This window comes from Pseudopipra pipra, chromosome W (assembly GCF_036250125.1).
Source record: "Pseudopipra pipra isolate bDixPip1 chromosome W, bDixPip1.hap1, whole genome shotgun sequence".
NCBI classification, from domain to species: domain Eukaryota; kingdom Metazoa; phylum Chordata; class Aves; order Passeriformes; family Pipridae; genus Pseudopipra; species Pseudopipra pipra.
The window spans coordinates 27,582,833-27,604,038 of record NC_087580.1 but is presented as its reverse complement, the minus strand read 5'-3'; the positions used below and the strand labels follow the sequence as shown (position 1 = coordinate 27,604,038).

Below are 21,206 nucleotides of genomic sequence, written 5' to 3'. Positions count from 1 at the left end.
GGAATAAAAGAGGAGTGAATTCATTTTATTGGAGTTCCCACCCCAATATGTGTCTTTAAACCAGGACAGGTTGCTCAAGGGCTCCCTGAAATTTGCCATCATCCACAAAGGACTTGAAAATACATTTTGTCCCATTGTACAGAGAGATAAGAAAGATGTTCTACAGTTCTGTTCAAGGGCTGGTCACTGAGGGATTTCACCAGGAAGTTGCTGCCAAGAGGACTTTGTACCATGGATTTTATTTGACACTCTTCATTCAGCCAACTTCCCACCATCTTCCACTTCCTCAGTCCAGCTTCCACCAGTCTGGCCATAAGGAGACCACAGGAGACCATGCTAGGGGGCTTGATAAAGTCTGGGCACACCACATCCTCTATTCCCTCCCAGAGGGGTTCTGCAATCCCTGCCTTGTCCTTCCCATGCCTGGCAACAGCTGCAGGAGGACTTGCCATATCCCCTTCCCAGCCTGAGCAGTCTGGAACTCTGCCAACCCTCCTTGCTGCCCTGTTTGCAGACTGGTTCCATGTCTGCCTTTGCCAAGGTCCCAGGAAGCTCTGGGATGGCTCTGGCCTTTCCAAGGGTTTGGGAGAGGTCTCCCAGTGACACTGCCCAGCCTTCTCAATATCCCTGACACCAAAAACTTTTCCATATCCCACACTTCCAGAGGAGTGCCCAGGACACAACACAGGTTGTCCTGGTGGTTCTGGAGAATTAGAAGGGATTTCTTCCTCCAGGCCAACCCCTCCAATTGGATTTGAGTGCAGCTGAAAGGTTTGCTCAGCATTTTCCCCAGTGCCTCCCTGCCCTGAAGGTTTCTGGCCATCAGGCTGGAGCTGAGGGGGTTGGGCAGGTGCCTGAGGAGGGGGTAGAACAAGGGCTGTGTCCAACTGTGCCAGGAGTGCTGTGCTGGGCAAGGATGAGGAGGCTGCAGAAAACAGTGGCACTGGGGAGGTGAGAGGAGCAGGTGGAGAGACCTTGTGCCTGCCCACGCTGGGCAGGAGCTGCCCCAGGATGGCAGCTCTGAAGCACTCACAGGATGTCCCTGTGAACAGGAGGGGAAGACTGGATCTAAAAATGAAACCTGGAAAGCAGAGAGCAGGAGTGTCATGGTGACACTGCAGGAGAGTTCCAGCCCTGGAGCAAGGTGACAGAAGAAGTGACCCAGTACATGCAGTGGCCTCAAAAGATCCCACAGCATCCTGGAGATGCTGGAAGGGAGCCCAGCTCTGCTTCACAGGTTCCCAGGGCCTGTCCCTGCCTGTGCTCCAAGGGCTTCCAGCCGCCAGGACTGTGCTCAGAGAGCACTCAGGCCTTACAGGGAGAAAGGGGCTCAGGAGGACAGTGTGGAAGTGGCAAGAGAGCAGCTCTGCAAAGACAAAGCACTGCTGCTCCCTGGCAGTGCTGCTGGGCTGGAATTATTGTCCCCTTCCCGTTTGCAAATACACCCTGTCCTGCAGTGTGCTGTCCTTTAGGAACAGGTAAGAAGAAGGGTCTTGGAAAAAGAAGGCACTGCAGGGTCTTTTGTTTTGTTTAAATAGTCAAAGTACAATTCATCATTTTTACATCTCGGGGTCAAATTCAATGGGTAGACACTGAATTGGAAGGCAGATGCATAATAATATTTAATTGTACAGAAAGTTATTGCAAGAAGAACCCAATGACCTCCACGAGACACCTGAGCAGAAATGTTGGGTCATTAAGGAGTCCCATTCTGAATGCTACACACCAGAAAACAGGCACTTTATTGCTCCTGAAAAGCATCCAGTCTTCATTTTTCTCAGGGCATCCTTGATCTGTTGATTCCTGAGACTGTAGATGAAGGGGTTCAGTGCTGGAGGCACCACTGAGTACAGAACTGACACCACTAGGTCCAGGGATGGGGAGGAGATGGAGGGGGGCTTCAGGTAGGAAAACACGACAGTGCTGACAAACAGGGAGACCACGGCCAGGTGAGGGAGGCACATGGAAAAGGCTTTGTGCCGTCCCTGCTGAGAGGGGATCCTCAGCACAGCCCTGAAGATCTGCACATAGGAGAAAACAATGAAAATGAAACAACAAAATATTATACAGGCACTAACCCCAATGAGCCCAAGTTCCCTGATGTAGCCTGAGTGTGAGCAGGAGAGCTTGAGGATGTGTGGGATTTCACAGAAGAACTGGCCCAGGGCATTGCCCTGGCACAGGGGCAGGGAAAATGTGTTGGCTGTGTGCAGCAGAGCATTGAAAAACCCAGTGACCCAGGCAGCTGCTGCCATGTGGGCACAAGCTCTGCTGCCCAGAAGGGTCCCATAGTGCAGGGGTTTGCAGATGGCAACGTAGCGGTCGTAGCACATGACGGTGAGGAGATAAAACTCTGTTCTAATAAAGAATATGACGAGAAAAACCTGTGCAGCACATCCCATGTAGGAGATGGTTGTGGTGTCCCAGAGGGAATTGTGCATGGCTTTGGGGACAGTGGTGCAGATGCAGCCCAGGTCTGTGAGGGAGAGGTTGAGCAGGAAGAAGCCCATGGGGGTGTGCAGGTGGTGGTCGCAGGCTACGGCGCTGAGGATGAGGCCGTTGGCCAGGAGGGCAGCCAGGGAGATGGCCAGGAAGAGCCAGAAGTGCAGGAGCTGCAGCTCCCTCCTGTCTGCGAATGCCAGGAGGAGGAACTGGGGCATGGAGCTGCTGTTGGACATTTGTTGCCTCTGGACATGAGGAACTGTCACAGGAGAAAAAACAGTGACAATGAAGGGGGACCTGTCTGAGCAAAATCAAAGCCATTCCCATACACTCCGCTCCCCTCCCTCTGTCACACACAGACAGTTTTCTTTTTCTAGCAGTCCTTCCTTTTGCTCTGTGCATGGAGCCCTGGTTTATGCTGGCCACGTGTGCAATGAAGGCCAGGGCCTTATCCCACAGGCTCTTGAATTCAGCCCCACTCTGCAGAATCAGCAGGGGAAGGGACCTGTGCTGATGCTCAACTCTGTCCTGTGAAACCTCTGCCAGTGTGGAAGGGCCTGTCAGCATCTGCACCCCCAGTGTAGTTGTAAAGGCAGGGTAAGAGTTTGGGAGGGTTTTACAGCTCCCCCTGTATCTCCCCTGCTTACTATTCTGGGATGTCAGAAACCTCATCATTTCTGCTGCCCTTGGGGAAACAAAGGGAGTTCTGTGAGAGAAAGGGATCAGTGGGGAGGGAGGGGACGTGGCCTGTCACTCTTTTGTGTTCCAGGATTCTCTGGGCTTTCACTTTCTCAGAGGGATGATGATCACACCCCAGTGTTTCCCTTAAAAAACACCAGGTACTAATGAAAGCAGATGGATCCACCACAGACCATCAAATGTCTGTCCCTTTCTCAAGTTCTCAGCACCACACTGGTAGCCAAAAACACACATGGCTCAGTTCCCCAACCCAACAGCATTTTCTACATTGTTGAATTCTGTGCTTCTCCCTGGGGCTTTCAGAGAACACAAAGATAACAGAAAGGTGTTCATCCTGGAGGGAAGCTCCCAGCTTGAAATGAAACTTTAGGGAGACAGCCAAGTATCCTGATGATGGCATTTGATTCAGGGAGATTAAGCTCCTTCCTTGGATACACTGACAGCATTGCCCAGAGCCCCCAGGGCAGAGGAAAGCTGGGACACTTGTTCCCATGGACGGGGCTGCAGGAAAGGACCCACAAGGGCAGGGGGTGACTCTGCAGCTCAAACTGCCCTGCCCAGAGAGCCCCACAGCACCACCAAGGGAACAAGAACCACGGCACAGACAGGAGAGGAACAAGGCCCAGTACAGGGAGGGTGGGGCTGGGAGAGGCTGGGGCAGAGCCCACCAGGCACTCAGGACAGGGTCACCCTGAGCCAGCTGTGCCACCTCCCAGAGCCCAGCAGGGCCAGACAGCTGCTCCCAGCCCTGTGCTCTGCTCAGGGAGCTGGGCCCGGGGCTGCAGAGCTGCCCCACGGCTCTGCTGCAGCTCTGCCTGCACGGGAGGGGCTTCAGCCCTTGGACCCCCCGGCCCTGAGGGCAGAGGCTTGGCTGGGTGGCAGAGGAGGGGAGGGGGCTTGTTCAGAGGGAGGGCTCTGCACTGGAGGGGTCATATGGGGATCTCTAAACATTCCATGACACTAGAGGTGTTTCAGTTGTTTCCCTGTGCCATGACTTCACCCTGTCAGCACTCACAGATCCCATCCCACCCTCTGTGCACTCACCTTGGCCCTACAGAAACCTGCCTGTTTGCAGGGCACTGACTGGGCACTTCTTCTTGTTTGCAGGTGGAAAAAAATAGGTCAGAAAAAAACTGATGGTTCCATCAAAAGTGATGCTGCTTCTGTCAAAGGCAGAGGAGAGGCTGAAGGCACTTTAGGAAGCTGCTCTCAGCTCCACTGTTCATTCAAAGTTACAGCTCAGGAGTCTCAGTGACTTGTCCAACATGAGAGCTCCTTTTCCACTTCTCAAGCCCCAGATTCCTCAGGAGTTGAAAACTGAAAACACTGACTCAGAGAAGTTCCTTTCCTTCATAATAATTGTGCTTTGTCCTTCCCCTTTTAAAGTTCCCCTGGAAAGGTCCTGGTGTGATCTGGATCTGTGAGCAGCCCTGACCCCACACAGCACTCGTTCAAGGGCAGGAAGACCCTGCCTGGGCCCTGCTGGGCTTCTCTCCCTCCACTTCCAGCTTCTCCCTGTAGACATGAGGGCAAATGGCCACGTAGGGTTATTGCTGACCCTGGCAGGCAGCAAAGTCCCTGCCCTGTCACAAAGAACCCTGGAGCACGGGGACCCTGCTCTGCAGGACAGCCCTGGGCACCCCTGGCTGCACCCCCACCCTCACAACCCGCAGCCATCTCTGGGAGAAGGAGCCGTCCTGCCCTGTCCCTCTGATGGTGTCTCAGGGAAGCCCAGTCCTGGAGCACATCCTCCCCCTCTGCAATAGAGAACCTGGGGTAGTCCTGACAGATGCTCAAGGCTGTGGGATATGCAGCTTTAGGAGAGTCCTCCAGGCACACAAGCGACATTGCCCTGCATCTGTAGACTCACTCTGCAGAGGCTGTGAAATTGTGTCCCCAAGTGAAGTCTCAGCTGAACACCTCCCATCTTTCCACCGCCTTTAACCTCCCTCTGCCTTGCTTCTGTTCTCTCGTGGCTGCAGGCAGCGCTCTCAGCCCTGCTGGGCTGTGCAGAGGAGCTGCTCACCAGCAGAGCTGTCTCTTTGAAGCTCTTCTTGCTTGCCAGGAGCTCCCTGTGTGCCAGGAGCCCAGCCCAGCTCAGCAGCACAGCAACAGCCCCAGGCATTTCATGACCCTCAGGGGGGTTTGATGTTGTTTATATGAGACTCAGTCCCTGAGAGGAAGTTCAAACAACTTTTCAGGAAGTCAACGTGAGATTGAAACACTGAAGTTTCTTGTAGTGCTAATGAGTCTCAATGAGAGACACAACTGAGAACATGTCCCGAGGTTCCAGTTAGAGCAGAAAACTGCAGACAGTGATGGCAAGGATGGAGAAGCAAGGGAAGGTGTCTCTGATGCTGAATAAACCTTGACTTGTTTCCTTAATCCAGAGGACCAAGCCCTGACCCCCAGGCCCTGGGAAGGCAGATCCTGTCCCTGCCTCATTCCTCAGGGCTCTTCCTGGGGCACTGGGATGTGGGATGTGCAATGCCAAGGGCAGGACCATGGGGTGGCACCTGCCAGGCTGCTGAGCAGGGACAAGGAGGCCATGAGGCCCCAGGGCTGCAAGGGCCACTCCCCTCCTCCTGGCATCAGGGGCACAGACAGCAGCCCTGGCCAAAGGCCTGCAGAAGGTGGCTCTGTCAGGGCCTTTCAGCTTCTCCCCATCCCTGTCTCCTCTCCAGCCCAGGCTGTCCTACGGTGTCCATGCCCTGCCCCTTTCCCTGCAGGCTGTCGTCATCCCCCCGGCTGCCCCACCTGGCTGGCACCTTCCTGCACTGACATCTCTGCGTCCTCCCTGGCTCTTCCTGCACACACAAAGCCTTGGGCTCATCCAGACTCTTTCTGGGTGACGTGTTCCAGCACAGTATTTTCCATGGAGTGAAATTCCTTTTTCCTCATGTGTACCAGGGGGAATTTATGCTGATACTTTTGGTCTGTGTTTGGCCCTGCCACCTGTGAAAGCTTTGCTCTTTCCCTGCCAAGTTATGGGAAAACAAGCACTGATAAGCGGGAAAGTTGTCCTTGAAGAGAGCTTTTTGTATAAACTGTTTTAATTGGTGTTCTGTGATTGGTTACTTTTCCATCAAGGGCATTTGGAGGAGAAAGTGATGATGAAGTGAGGAAGGCTCGACCCCAGACTCAATTAAGATAGACCCCCAAAACACTCTGCGCATGCGTGTGTGGATTTCCGAAGTTCTCACGTGTGCACAGAAGAGATGCACTGACATAACCGGGAGGTGGGACTGAGGGCCTCTGGTGGGGCAGTGCTGGCCACACCTGGGGAGGTTGTGGTCTCTCAATTAATTGTTATAAAAGCAGATAGTGCTTCCTTGGCGAGAGCTAGTTTACTTCAAGGACAACGTTGCCTTTTGGCGCTTACCAGCTTGTTAACTTACTGACTCTCCGAGGATGCCGCTTCTGCTCTGGGTAATTATAGGCATGCTAGGTTGGTAAGATAACTTTATGGGCAACAGCTGGGTAACTGGGGAGATGGTGCTGGGGGCTTATTCCTTTCCTTGTTCCTCCCTTTTCGGTTTGTTCATTTTCTTGGCCACCTTTTTGTAATAAATACTGTTTTTTTCTGTTGAACTAGCAGCGGTGTCCGTTTTTCGTGTCTGTATATCTCGGACCTTTTCCCTGATAAAGTAACCCCTCCCCGATACACTCATGTCCACTTGGGACCTCCCCAGCCGCACTTGGCATTAATTCTTTCTTTCTCATGCTCTTTTCTGCTCTGACAAAAGGATCTACTATCTCTAAATCCACCCTTCAAGCTCTCTGAGGGCTGTCTTGTGCTGTCCTCAGTCTCCACACCATTGAGGCCACAGCTCCTTAGCCCCTCTCTAGTGCTCATGTGCTTGAGACATTTAAACCCCATCTTGGGAGATCTCTGGGCACCCACTAATGTTTTTGCAGATGAAAATATCATGCTCATAGTCTAAGTAAATCACAGTTGCCATGAAAACCAGCATGCATTCCCATTGCTATGGTCAGTTACCATGGCAAATAGAATACATTCTCATTGCCACAGTCAGTTACCATGGCAACCATAATACATTGTCATTGCTATGGTCGGTTACCATGGCAACCATAATACATTCCCATTGCTACAGTCAATTACTGTGGCAAACAGCATACTTCCCACTGTTATGTTCAGTTACCATGGTAACCATAATGCTTCCCACTGGTACAGTCAGTTACCATGGCAACCATCATACATTCCAATTGCTATGCTCAGTGACCATGGCAACCATCACACATTCCCATTGCTACAGCTGATTGCCATGGCAACCATCATACATTCCTGTCACTACAGTCGGTGACCATGGCAACCATCACACATTCCCATTCCTACAGTCAGTTACCGTGGCAACGATCATACATTCCCACTGGTATGGTTGGTTACCATGGCAACCAGCATACAGTCTCATTGCCAAGGTCAGTTACCACGGCAACCATCATACATTGCCATTGGTACAGTCAGTTACCTTGGCAACCGTAATACATTTCCGTTTCTACGGTCAGTTACTACAGCAACCGTCATACTTCACACTGGTACAGTCGGTGACCATGGCAACCATCACACATTCCCATTGCTACAGTCAGTTACCATGGTAACCATCATACTTCCCACTGGTACAGTCGATTACCAATGGCAAACCACCAGACATTCCCATTTCTACGGTCACTTACCATGGCAACCATCATACTTCCCACAGGTATAGTCAGTTACCAATGGCAAACAGCATATATTCCTGTTGCTACAGTTAGTTACCATGGCAACCATCATACATTCCCATTCCTACTGTCAGTTACCATAGCAAACATCATACATTGTCATTTCTACAGTCAGTTACCCTGGTAACCATCATACAGTCCCATTGCTACTATCAGTTACCATGGTAACCATCATACAGTCGCGTTGCTATGGTCGGTCACTATGGTAATCAACATACAATACACTTGCTATGGTCAGTTACCATGGAAACCATCATACATTCCCATTGATCTGGTTGGTTACCATGGCAACCATCATACATTCCCATTGCTACAGTCAGTTACCATGGCAATCATCATAAAGTCCCATTGCTATGGTCAGTTACCAAGGCAATCATCATACATTCCTGTTACCATGGCAACCACCATACATTCCCACTGTTATGGTCGGTTACCATAGCAACCATCATACATTCCCATTGCTGTAGTCGGTTACCACGGTAACGATCACACATTCCCATGGCTGTAGTCGGTTACCATGGCAACCATCACACACACCCATTGCTGTGGTTGGTTACCATGGCAACCATTATACGGTCCACTGCTAGAATCAGTTACCATGGCAACCATCATTTAGCCATGTTCTATGATCAGTTACCACAGAAACCATCTGAATTCCAGTTTCTATGGTCAGTTACCATGGCAACCATCATACAGTCGTGTTGCTACAGTCAGTTACCATGGCAGCCATCACACATTCCCATTCCTACTGTCAGTTACTATGGTAAGATCATACATTCCCATTGCTACAGTCGGTTACCATGGCAACCATCATACAGGCCCATTGCTATCATCAGTTACCATGACAACCAGCATACATTCCCATTCCTACGGTCAGTTACCATGACAACCAGCATACATTCCCATTGCCACAGTCAGTTACCATGGCAATCATCATACTTCCCATTGCTGCAGTCAGTTACTACGGCAACCAGCATACATTCTTTATGCCATGGTTGGTTACCATAACAACTATCATACATTTCCCATTGCGTTAGTCAGTTACCATGGCAACCATCGTACATTCTTATTGCTATGGTTGGTTACCATGGCAACCAGCATACATTTCCATTGCTACGGTCAGTTACCACAGGAACCGTAATACTTCCCACTGGTACAGTCAGTTACCATGGCAACCATCATACATGCCTGTTGCTATGGTCAGTTACCCTGGCAATCAGCATACATTTCCATTGCTACAGTCAGTTACCATAACAACCATCATACAGTCTCGTTGCTATGGTCAGTTACCATTGCAACCATCATACATTCCAGTTGTTATGGTCGTTTACCATGGCAACTAGCATACAGGTTTCTCTACAGTCAGTTACCATGGGAACCATCACACATTTCAGTTGCTACAGTCAGTCACCATGGTAACCATCATACATTCTCATTGCCATGGTCAGTTGCCATGGTAACCATCATACTTCCCACTGCTATGGTTGTTTACCATTGTAACCAGCATACATTCCCGCTTCTATGGTCAGTTACTATGACAACCATAATACATTCAAATTGCTATGGTCAGTTACCATGGCAACCATCATATTTCCCTTTGGTACAGTCGGTTACCATGGCAACCATTATACATTCTCATTGCCATGGTCAGTTACCATGGCAAACATCATACATTCCCATTGCTACGGTCGTTTACCACAGCAAGCATCAATCATTCCTGTTGCTACAGTCACCATGGCAAACATCACATATTTCCGTTGTAACAGTTTGTTACCATGGCACCATCACACATTCGCATTGCTATGCTCGGTTACCATGGCAACCATCATAAAGTCACATTCCTATGGTCGGTTACCATGGCAACTGGAATACATTCCCATTGTTACAATCAGTTACCGTGGCAAACATGATACATTCCCAGTGCTATGGTCGGTTACCATGACAACCAGCATACATTTCTGTTGTTACAGTCAGTTACCATGGCAACCATCAGACATTTCCATTGCTATGGGCAGTTATCATGGCAACCAGCATACATTCCTGTTGCTATGGTTGGTTACCATGGCAACCACCATACATTCCCATAGCTACAGTCAGTTACTATGGTAACCTCTTGGTTCTTCTTGGACAGAAGCAGATGCAGATGAGCCTCCCTCTTGTCCACCAACCTTTAGAGCAGCTGTGCTCTAAAGGCCTGTGTCCCAAGGGGTATCTTCACCAAGACTCTGCACAAACCTCTGGGACTCTTTGCATCCTGTCGTGGTGCCTTTCCAGTGAATTCCAGGGTTATCAAAGCCAACTTGAATGGGCTCTTTGTCTCACTCCACAGGGTCACCCAAACCACTCTCTCCTCTCACCCTCACCCACAAAAGTTCACCCAATTTGTTCATCCCCTAGAGCAGCTCCACAGGTCCCAGAAGCTCCTTCCCACTGAGGACACCTCTCTGCTGCTCTTTCTCTCCTGTGTCTCCTTGGCCTTCTCTCCCAACCCATCACAGCCCTGCAACCTGGGAACTGTCTCAGCAGGCCTGGGCTGTTATTGCCTGCAAGTGGAATGAAGAGAGACTTGGGGCTGCAGCTCCTCCTGCCTGTGCCCCACACGCAGGGCATTGGGGCCTGTCTGGCTGCAGCCCCTCAGTGGGGCACCAGGGTAAGAACAGACTTGCAGTGGGGAAAGCTGCTCTGAAAGCCCCGAGAGCTGGGGTGTGCAGAGGCTTTGCTGACAATGGCCTTGGGGGTGGACGTGCTGGGACTCAGGCCCAGGGGGAAAATCCCTGAGGAGATCAGCACATGCTGCTGAAATGCTGGGGGAGAGAAGAGCCAGCAGAGGGAGGAAACAAGTGTGGACAGCCTGGGCTGATGTGCTTTGGACTCGTGCCTGGCCCGGCCTTGGCTGGGCAGAGGAGGGACAGCCTTTGTGTCCCTGCAGGGCTGGGATTCACTCCCTGCCCCAAAGGCCCCCAATGTGTCTGAGAAGCCCTGGGTGGTGCCTGTCACACAACTGCTGGGAATGGGGATGGGCTTCCTGCACAGGCCCTGTGCTGTCCATGGCAGCTGCTGCACTTGTGCTGCAGAGCCCTGGCACCTCCCCTGCACTACAGGCCCCTCTTTGGCTGTTCAATCCAGGCTCAGCTGCCCTGAATTAGGTTCAGCATCGAAGGGATGTCCACGAGACAACGGCTATTGTACTCTGAGGACATGTAGAAAATACCCTGATAAAGAACAGCAGAGAGACCTCTCTCCCTGTGCCACCTGACTCCATTTGGTCACCTGAACACCTCTAGGGGCTGCCCTGGACAGAAGGAACAGTGACAGGTTCCCCTGTCCTACATGTGGGCACCTTCTGCCACTGAAGTTGGCCAAAGCAATGTCCCAGCAGTCTCCAAGAAGATCCCACAGCTGCTGCCCTGGCTCTAGGAACTGCTCCATTGGAGCCTGCAGTTCCCAGCAGGAATCTCGGTCACCTCTGGCCCCTCAGAAGGAACCAGGGCTTTGTGTCCCAGCAGGTCACTCCTGGCTTTGGTCTTCATTCATTCCCGGGGGAGCTGCGACAAGGAGTCACCTGCAGGGGCCTGTCTTTTGCCCACTGAAGTAGGGCAGGAGGAATCCCAGCCCATGGGGGTTGTGGAGGGAGCTGAGTGTCCTTCTGGCCCCAGGTCTGCAGAGCCACAAGGAGACACCTCTGTTGACTCAGCTGAGTCCCTTCCCTCAGTGCAGGTGAAGGAGATCCCTCCTGGGCACTGTCTGGGTTTCCTGTCTAATGATGGGACATGAAAAGGGGCCTTTTGGACTTAACTCTGTGTCTGTTTGGAGAAATGACAGTGCTGAAAGAAGTGTCTGTGCCCAGCTGAGAGAAGGAACATCATTATTTCCTTCAGCTGTGTGCCAGCAGGTTCCCCTGGAGCCCCAGGGACAGCTGGAGGGAGCCCAGAGGGGCAGAGAAAGGGCTGCCTGGGGCTGTTGCTGTGCTGCTGAGCTGGGCCAGGCTCCTGGCACACAGGGAGCTCCTGGCAACCAAGAAGAGCTTCAAAGAGACAGCTCTGCTGGTGAGCAGCTCCTCTGCACAGCCCAGCAGGGCTGAGGGCACTGCCTGCAGCACCCAGGGCACAGGAGAGAAGGCAGAGAGATGAGAGGCAGCCTGGGCTGGGAGGTGACTGAGCTCTCACTACTGGAGAAACCTTCTCAGGATTTGAAGGAAGAATTCTCTGGCTGTAGGAAAGTTCAGCTTCCCTTCCTGGAGGCATCTCCTAAAGCTGGCACATCCCACAGCTTCTAGGATCTTTCAGCACAATTCTCCCAGTTGCTGCAGTGCAGGGGAAGTGGCCATATGGCAGAGCAGGGCAGGAGCTGCAGGCAGCAAGGGCAGACAGGAGAAGGGAGCAGGAGGTTCAAGGGATCCTGGGGTGGGAGGACAGGGCAGAGCTGCTCAGGGCAGGAACCTTGCCAGCCCTTTGCCACGGTCAGGCTCTGGCTGCAGAGCAGTGCAGGTGAGTTCCTGCAAGTGCCTCTCCCAGCTGCCAAATGGCAGCAGTGGCAGGAGCTGTCAGGATGGCTCTGCTGGATTTGCTGGGGTGCAGCAGGAGAAGCTGCTGCAGAGCAGGACTTGCTGCTGCCCCCTCAGAGGCCCAGGGCCAGAAGGTTCCCTGTGGCAGGGCTGGCTGTGGGGTGGGAAGGTGGGGGTGCAGCCAGGGGTGCCCAGGGCTGTGGTGCAGAGCAGGGTCCTGCCCCCAGGGCTCTGTGTGCTGGGGCAGGGACTCTGCTGCCTGCCAGGGGCAGCTCTCAGCCCGGCCAAGGAGCTGCCACGGCCCTGCAGGGAGAAGGGGTGGATGGAAGGAGTGACCCCTCAGGGCAGGGCAGGGCTGGGCAGGGATGAGCAGGGCCCTTCAGCTGCAGGGTCAGGGCTCCTCACAGCTTCAGCTCCACCTCCTCCATTTCCAGGGGCCCTTCTCAGGAAGCACATCCCCCCAGAACACCTCCCCCTTCCCAGCCACCGCAGGCTGTCTGGGATCTGCTCTGCAGCCCCTGCCCAGGCAGAGCTGCCCCTGGGCACTGGGCTGGGGGTGGCTCTGGCAGCACTGGCAGGGAGCTGAGCTGGGCACAGGCAGGGGCTGCTGGCAGGAACAGCTCCTCACCCAGAGACAGGCAGGCAGGGAGAGGCAGCTGCTGCCACAAGGGCTGGGCAGGGGGATGGGGGCCCCTCCCTGCTGTCCCTGTGGCACAGACCCCTTCCCTGAGCAGCTCCTGCCTGGGCTCCTTTCCCAGCCTAAGCAGAGCCTGTGCCCTCAGGCCCACGGGGGCTGGGCTGTGCATTGCCCTGCAGCAGCCAGAGCCCAGGCAAGGACAGGGCCCTGATTTCCAGCTGTCTCTCTGTGTCCCTCCTCCCTTGGCAGCAGCACTGTGGCATTTCACTGCCATCCCCTGCTGCCTGGGCTCTCCTTGTTCTCACCATTGGGTTTTCTGAGCCACTGTTGGATTTGGAGGGGGCAGATTCCTGTCCAGACACAACCCCTTTGGGTGCTGCTGTGGGGATGTGTCTGTGGGAGCCAAGTGCCCAAGTGCCCTCCAGGCACCTTCAGGGTCTTCAGCTGTTTGTCTGGGTGTCCTGCAGGGCTGCAGGTGCCCTCCAGAAGGGCACAGCTCTGCCATAGGATCTCTGTGCTGCACAGGATCCCCATGGAGAAAACTCCTCAGTGCTAAATCCATGGAAGTGCTCTGGGCAGCTGTACTTGGGAGCTGCAATGATCCCTCTGTGTGGCAGTCTGGGAGGATAGAGATGAGATCCTAATCAGGCATCCTGAGGAGAGGCAAGGATTCTCTCAATGTGCTCTTTGAACCAGGATTCCTCTGATCCCATAAGTGTCTTGTTTCTTTTTGCAGAGAATTCCTAAGGGCCATCCCCTTTCAGCTCCAAGCTGCCAGCCAGGGGCAGCTGTGAACGGGAAAGATGGCCAGCTCTTGTCTCTTCACCGAGACCACTCCTTTGCCTCTCAAGACTCACAAGATTTCACTTGGAGCACAGTGTACCCCAAATCCCCTCCCTCTGTTCAGCCCTTGGGCAAACTGTGACCAGCAGTTCTGGAAACACTTTGATACATCACAAGTGCATTTAATTGGAGCTCACCCTGTGCTCCAAGTTGCCTCTCACTGCACAGCAAGAAGGATTCCTCGGGAGCCCATTCCAGGGTCCCTGCTCTCAGTGCCCCCTTCAGCCAGCAGAACTCAGAGCTCAGGGAGAGGAATGCAGAGGGATCTTCCTGAAAAGAGGCCCTGAATGTTGAATTGCTATGAGACATGCAAGATGTTTTGCTGATTGAGTCTGGCCTAATTCAGTTCTGCCTTTTTTCTCCTCAACAGAAAACAATAACCGGAGGCAGCAAATGTCCAACAGCAGCTCCATGCCCCAGTTCCTCCTCCTGGCATTCGCAGACAGGCGGGAGCTGCAGCTCCTGCACTTCTGGCTCTTCCTGGCCATCTCCCTGGCTGCCCTCCTGGCCAACGGCCTCATCCTCAGCACCATAGCCTGTGACCACCACCTGCACACCCCCAGGTACTTCTTCCTGCTCAACCTCTCCCTCACAGACCTGGGCTGCATCTGCACCACTGTCCCCAAAGCCATGCACAATTCCCTCTGGAACACCGGAACCATCACCTACACAGGATGTGCTGCACAGGTCTTTTTCTTTGCCTTCTTCATCTCAGCAGAGTTTTCCCTCCTGACCATCATGTGCTACGACCGCTACGTTGCCATCTGCAAACCCCTGCACTACGGGACCCTCCTGGGCAGCAGAGCTTGTGCCCACATGGCAGCAGCTGCCTGGGCCACTGGCTTTCTCACTGCTCTGCTGCACACAGCCAATACATTTTCCCTGCCCCTGTGCCAGGGCAATGCCCTGGGCCAGTTCTTCTGTGAAATCCCACACATCCTCAAGCTCTCCTGCTCACACTCAGGCTACCTCAGGGAAATTGGGCTCATTCGGGTTACTGCCTGTCTAATATTTGGTGGTTTTGTTTTCTTTGTTTTCTCCTATGTGCAGATCTTCAGGGCTGTGCTGAGGATCCCCTCTCAGCAGGGACGGCACAAAGCCTTTTCCACCTGCCTCCCTCACCTGGCTGTGGTCTCCCTGTTTATCAGCACTTTATTCTTTGCCCACCTGAAGCCCCCTTCCATCTCCTCCCCATCCCTAGATCTTATTGTGTCACTCATGTATTCAGTGGTGTCTCCAACACTGAACCCCCTCATCTACAGCCTGAGGAACCAGGAGCTCAAGGATGCCCTGAGGAAACTCATAACTGGGTGTTTTTCAGAAGAAATAAACTCTCCTTCTTCTGCTTGTTATGTACCTCATTAAAGGCCAATCCTTTTATGTACTTCATTAAAGGCCCACCATATCTTCTCTGTTTTTTACTCTTGGGCTGTTATTTTTGTGAGAATTGGTTCACACCAAAAAATCTTTATATCTATAAAGATCTATATAAAGATATATATATCTCTTTATATAGATATAAACACCGTTTTCAATTCAGTGTTTGCCTTTCTAGCCTGGCCCACAGGCTGTACAAATTGGCAATTGTACTCACTGTGTGCTCAAACCAAATAAAGAACTCTGCCTTGACTTGTTTGCCTGACATCTTTCCTCTCTGACTTCTCTGCAGCTGCAGGGTCGGTGCCTCTGTGCAGAGCTGGGCCAGAAAAGAGTCCCAGCAGAGCAGCACTGCCAGGGAGCAGCAGCCCTTCTCCTGCGTGGCCTCCTCTCCCTTCCCTTCCACACTGTCCTGCAGAGCCCTGTGTTGTTGGAGGCCTCAGTGCTCTGGCAGTCGGTGCCAGTCCTGCTGCAGGACTGTCCAGGGACTGCAGGCAGGGACAGCCACGGGCACTGCTGGCACAGAGCTGACCTCTGCAGCAGCACTGCCATCCTGCAGGGGCATCTCCTCAGGCCAGGGCCTCAAGGCTTCCATCTGCTTTCCACTTTGCTCTCCAGGATGTGCCCAACACAACGCCCTGCAGAGGAAAACAGCAGTGACCAGCACAAGGGTGGGAGTGCTCAGGGTGGGGGCACCCAGCAGTGCCCTGGCACAGCCAGTGCCGCTCCCAGCACTGGCCTCTCACCCCAGGCCATTGGGCTTGTTCTTCCCTCCAAGGAGGGACAGCAAATGACCAGCTCAGGAGTCCATGTTTGCACTGCATGCACAAGACATGCCCCTGTGTCACGGCTTGGGGCTGGGGGGGTGGAAGGCTTAGACAAAGTTGATGGCAGAAGCCGTCTCGTTGAGCTACGAGGTGCAGAAAGGACCCCCTTGCTTTCTAAATTCCTTCTCAGAGAGGAGCCAGGGGGTGGCTGGATCCAATCTCAGGCTCAGATTTTGATTTAAACTGAAGGAATTATAGAGGTGTGATTCAAACACTTTGTCCTGCAGGTTTTAGTGATGGCAAATCAGAAATATTTCGATAAAATGAATCGTTTATTATGACAAATAAACAGACAATTGATCAGAGAAATGAATAGATGAAATACCTTAAATTTACAGAATTATTTCCTGCACAGCACAAAAGCAAAAACCTCCTAGTACTATAGTGTACACTAGACAGTGCAGTCTATCAAAGTCATTCTATTAAAGCAATTGGATCAAAGCCAGCAAAAAGAAACAATCCTGAAGCAGAGATTGAGGTAACTCACCCCACAACAGGGGGTAGTTCCCTCTCTTTCACTTAACCCCTGGGCAGTGACCATGAGGAGCTGTCCCTGCTTCATGGCAAAAGCTCCACACACTTGAAGGAAGTCTGTGGAAGAATCTGCCAGAGGAAAGTTGGACGAGGCTTTTATAGTTATCAAGGGTTTGACTGCCAGACATATTTGCAGGCCAGGGAGCAGCTTATCTGTCAAATCCTGCTTCAGAAAGCAGGATGTGTGCTTGAACATTCATGAAGCATTTTGGGTTTAGCATAATTCAACATTAAAAACAGCACCTCGACACCAGCAGTAACTCACTACAGAGAGCTTGAATTCTTTGTATTCTCTGATCATTTTTTAGGTATTATCCTGCCAGAAATGGCCCCTTGATTCCATGAGGTTCCAAAAAATCTGAGGGTTCCTTTGTTTCCATGAGGCCCTGCAGTGTCACAATGAACCCCTGGTTCCATGAGGTTCCATAGTGTCTCTTCTTTCTTTTGCTTCCTTGACTCCCTACAGTGTCACAAATGCTCCTTGATTCCACAATGTTCCAACATATCCCAGGGTTCCCTTGGCTCCAAGAGGCTCCCCAGTGTCCCACCGGCCCCTGGATTCCAGGAGGCCCTGCAGTGTCCCAATGGCCACTCGGTTCCAGGAGCCACAGCGGCTGCCGCCGGCGTCTGTGCCCGGAGCCGCCGCTCCCACGGGGCTGCCGCACTCACCGCCGGGGTTGCCGCTCGCGCAGCCGCCGCTCTGCCCCGGCTGCACCGGGACCCGGCACCGCCTCGGGCCTGCGCTGCCGCCTCAGCGGCCACAGGGACACAGGGATGGGGGACCTTTGCTCTGACACTGAGGGGGCCTGGCTTTGTTCTGTTGGGGTCTGGGCTTTAGGAAAATTGCTGTTCATTTTCATGCTCCACTGGAACACCTCCTGAATTCCAAAGGTTTCCTAATCCAGGGGGAGGGGTTTCTATGGCATCGGAGGTGCTGCCCCTCGGGACACATTGTCAATAAACCATCCAGCTGACTGGGATGGGTGTAAGAGCTCTTGAACACAGGATAATCAGTCATCCCCTGAAAACCGTGGAATATTCCCTACCTGAATCCTAACCCAGAGAGAAGAGTTTGGATACAATTCCCAAATAGTTTGGAAACTCCAGTCATTCCTGACACCAGGATGGAAATTCAGCAGATCACTAAAGCCAGTCACCTTGGGAGCCCACAACCAGCGGGGCTGAGGGAGGCCCTGGCAGCTCCCCAGCACCTCCCTCTCAGTGGGACACCTCTGGCAGCCTCTCCCAGCTCAGGAACCCTCCAGTTTGCAACACTCCAAAGACCCTCGCTGATGCCCAGGACAATTCTGATCCCCCTCAACAAACACTCCTCCAGCTGTGACCCTTGTCTGTTGGGAAACACAAAGGGATTTGGGGGAGTGTTTCCATGACAACAAGGAGAATTTGGGAGAGGGACCTTTCCACACCCAGCTATTGATGTGTCCACACATCTCTGCCTGGGTGTGGGTGTGAATTGACTGTGGTGGGAATGTTGTTGTTGTGAATCTAGAATTCAGTCAGTGTTAAAATTGTAGCAAATGCTATTGAACCACTTGATAATCCTTCAGTTGGTCAGTGATTAAGTGCTACTAATGTCTTTTGCCCCTTGTCTTTGGATCCAAATCCTTGGCACCCTGACCCTCTTGCATCCCAAGGCTCTGTGTAAATCATTCCTGTTCATCAAAACTATATTTTTTTCGTCATTTCCACTTTAAAATCTTCCTGCTTAGCTAAACTACAAAACAACTCCAATTAGTTGTTGATGTCTTGAAGACATGAAGACAATTAAAGGAAGAGAAAGAAATTGTTTTTCAGTGTTTTAATGAGCCCCACGGTGTTTGGAGCTGCATCAGCTGTCAGTCCAAGATGGGCCATGTCAGAACTGGTGAGGTTGGGGGGTGAGGAGCAAGGTTGATCATCCAGGGTCAGTGTGGATCTCCTGAGGAGACACTCAGCATCAAGATCACTTGAACAACTCTATCATCTCTTCTGTGAACTAAAAAAAATCCATAATTGAATTAAAATAAAATACAAATTTTGAAGACTTGTTTTGAAATTGCCTTGAAGACAATTAAAGGAAAACAAAGAGATCCTGAGGGATTTCTGCATTTTAATGAGCCCCACGGTGTGTTTGCAGCCCAGCCCATGATCCTGAGGTACTGAGAGAAGATTGAAGCAGCTGCTGAAGAAGTCAGAAGCCAAAGTCCAAGTGCCTTGAAGCATTGCTGGGCCCCACTGAGGGCAGGCACTGCCAAAGCCTCCCCAGGGACTCCTTGGAGCAGCTCCTTGGAGGCCAGGAGTGCAGGCAGACAAAGGCTCTGGGCAGGCCCCTGCAATGCTGAGCAAAGCCTGCCTTGGTTTTGTGGAGCACAAAGGCCAAGGCCTGAGCCCCAGGCCCTGGCCCAGCAGATCCTGTCCCTCCCGGCTGGCTCAGGGCTGTTTGGGGGGCACTGGGATGGGAGGGGGAGGAACAACAAAGGCCCAAAACTGGGCAACCCCTGCCAGGCTCCTGAGGGAGGGGCGAGGCAGAAACCAAGTGCAGAACCTGCCAGGAAAGTGGCTTGTGGTGGCCTGAGTGGCAGAGGCAGCTGCCAGAGGCAAGGGGACAAAGGCCTGGGTGCCTTTGGGCCTTGCAGCCCTGCCAGAGCCCTTGGCCATCTCTCCTGCAGGCTGTCCTGCCCTGGCCCTGCTGCTGCTCTGGCCTTGCAGGCTGCACACCCCCCTCCTGCTTTCCCACCCCCTTTCCAGCAGCATTTCTAGACCCTCCCTGATGTCTCTGCACCAGCTCTGGCTGTTGCCATGTGCACTTGGCCTTCTGAACTTGGATCCTGAGCCCCTGTGCCACAGGACATCCCTGGTAGAGCCCAGGCCCTTCTCCTGGGGGTCACTGCAGAGCTGAGCAGATCCAGGTCACCTCCCATTCCTCTGCCAACCCCCTGGACCTGCTCGGGGCCCTCCAGGTCCTTGCCCTGCTCCCAGGGGCTGTGGGGGTGCTGAATGGTCAGGGCTTGGGGTTTAGAGCTCAGGGTGGGGACTAGGCAGAAGCTGAGGGGGGTTTGTTGTTCTGCTGGCAGTGTCTGCTTCATGATTAGGGGAAGAGGGTTTTGGGCTGGGTCAAGATTAAAGCTTGGATTTTCACACTGACAGTGCAGGTTTGGATAGAGGTGGGCATTGGAGTACAAATAAGAATCTGGACTTCTGGGTTTGAGCTTTGCCTTCAAGGTCAGGTTGAGGCTGGGAGTAGAGCAGTGGATTCCTTCCCATGGGAGGGGCAGCACTTTTAGGTGGTGTTGGGGCTTGAGGTTACAAAGAGAGGAAAGGCCCATCAAGAATGTTTGCACAGGCAGTGCTGCAGCACCCTCAGCCTTAACTGCACCTGGTTTTACCTCATGAAATCTTTGATCTCTGTTGGCCAAGCCTTTCCTTCCTTCCCCAATTGTCTTATCCCTTTTGTCCCAGTTCCTCCTGACCTCCCCAAATCTTTCATCTGGATGGACTCAGCTCTGTGATGACCCTCAGGACCCCTGAGCATCTGCCTGCCCTCCTTAGTCAGTCAGTGCCCGGGAACAGCCCCGGCAGCGCAGCCCCCAAGGGCACACGATGGGCTGTGGGCTGGAGAGGACCCTCCTCAGCCTGGGCAGCAGGGCTGCAGGGGGGGATTCCCTGACCCTCCCCAGATGGGCCCTTCCTGCCCACCAACTCCTGCTCCAAAGGGCTCCCACACACCCTGGGCCACTTGTCCCACTTGGGCACTGGAGCTGCCCCAGGGCATCTCTGGGCAGTGACCAGCTCTGGGACTGCTCTGGGAAATCATGGCCTGAAGCCATGAGTGTGGATTTTAGGAGAGAGTGGAAACCTCTGCAGAAATTGCTCAGGGCTTCCAGTCCAACATTTAAAGGGTTATTTTTTTTTAATTTGTATAAATTTTTATAATTGTTTCATAGGTTTTTTTCACTGAAAAACCAAATTCATATTCTGTGACCTGATTAACTCACTGTATGAACAGGTTTGTACAGCTACTTATCAAAATAAATTTCCTACCAATGATTCAAATGAAGAAATATTGTTCAGAGGAGCGGCTGAATTTTTTGAACACATTTCGTATCTCTAATTTTGCCTCTTTTGTTCTTCATCTCCCTATTTTTGCTGTCAAAGGTCTCTCCAAGGTATGTGCCCCTGGCAGTGTTGTCATACCAGCGAGCTGTGCCCTGTGCCATGGGAAAAGGGACAAATGTTCTGGAGAACAGCACCAGTCCTGGTCCCAGAACCCCTCTGAGTGCCCAGGTGAGATGGTGCCCAGGCTGCTTTGCTGGTGTGGAATGAAAGGGCCAGGCCAGAAAGGCAGAGGAGGGTGATGGAGGAGACAGGGCCATTTGCAGGGGATGTGTGCGAGGCTGGGGAGATGAATGTCCCTGGGCCAGTGAAGGCTGTTCCTGGAGTCACCCCAGAAGTGTCAGGGCTCTGACAGGGCTCCGGAGCTGAGCTGGGCTCCTGCCCTGCTCACACCCCCAGGGCTGTGCAGAGACAGGAGTCCTTCCCTTGCACACACACACAGAGTTTCTGGCAGTAGGGGCAGTGTCTCCCTGGCTCCTGCTGCCACTGC

General features: G+C 52.7%; 2 protein-coding genes and 1 pseudogene across 2 annotated transcripts; 2 read left to right on the top strand and 1 right to left on the bottom strand.

The window, feature by feature from the left end:
- The window catches only part of LOC135404942 (zinc finger protein 850-like), a 317,904-nt pseudogene that overhangs the window by 276,088 nt on the left and 20,610 nt on the right, over positions 1-21,206 (top strand).
- Positions 1,713-3,159, bottom strand: LOC135405463 (olfactory receptor 14A16-like). Its single transcript, XM_064640163.1, has one exon. It carries the CDS (start codon positions 2,676-2,678, stop codon positions 1,719-1,721), a length of 960 nt encoding a protein of 319 aa, XP_064496233.1. The 5' UTR covers positions 2,679-3,159; the 3' UTR covers positions 1,713-1,718.
- On the top strand, positions 14,157-15,230 carry LOC135406431 (olfactory receptor 14J1-like). Its single transcript, XM_064640821.1, has one exon. The coding sequence runs from the start codon at positions 14,259-14,261 to the stop codon at positions 15,228-15,230; it is 972 nt and encodes a 323-aa protein (XP_064496891.1). The 5' UTR covers positions 14,157-14,258.

Bases quoted from the DNA above. Each gene is read 5' to 3' on its own strand.
- LOC135406431 (XM_064640821.1), top strand. From the start codon at position 14,259: ATGTCCAACAGCAGCTCCATGCCCCAGTTCCTCCTCCTGGCATTCGCA.
- LOC135405463 (XM_064640163.1), bottom strand. From the start codon at position 2,678: ATGTCCAACAGCAGCTCCATGCCCCAGTTCCTCCTCCTGGCATTCGCA.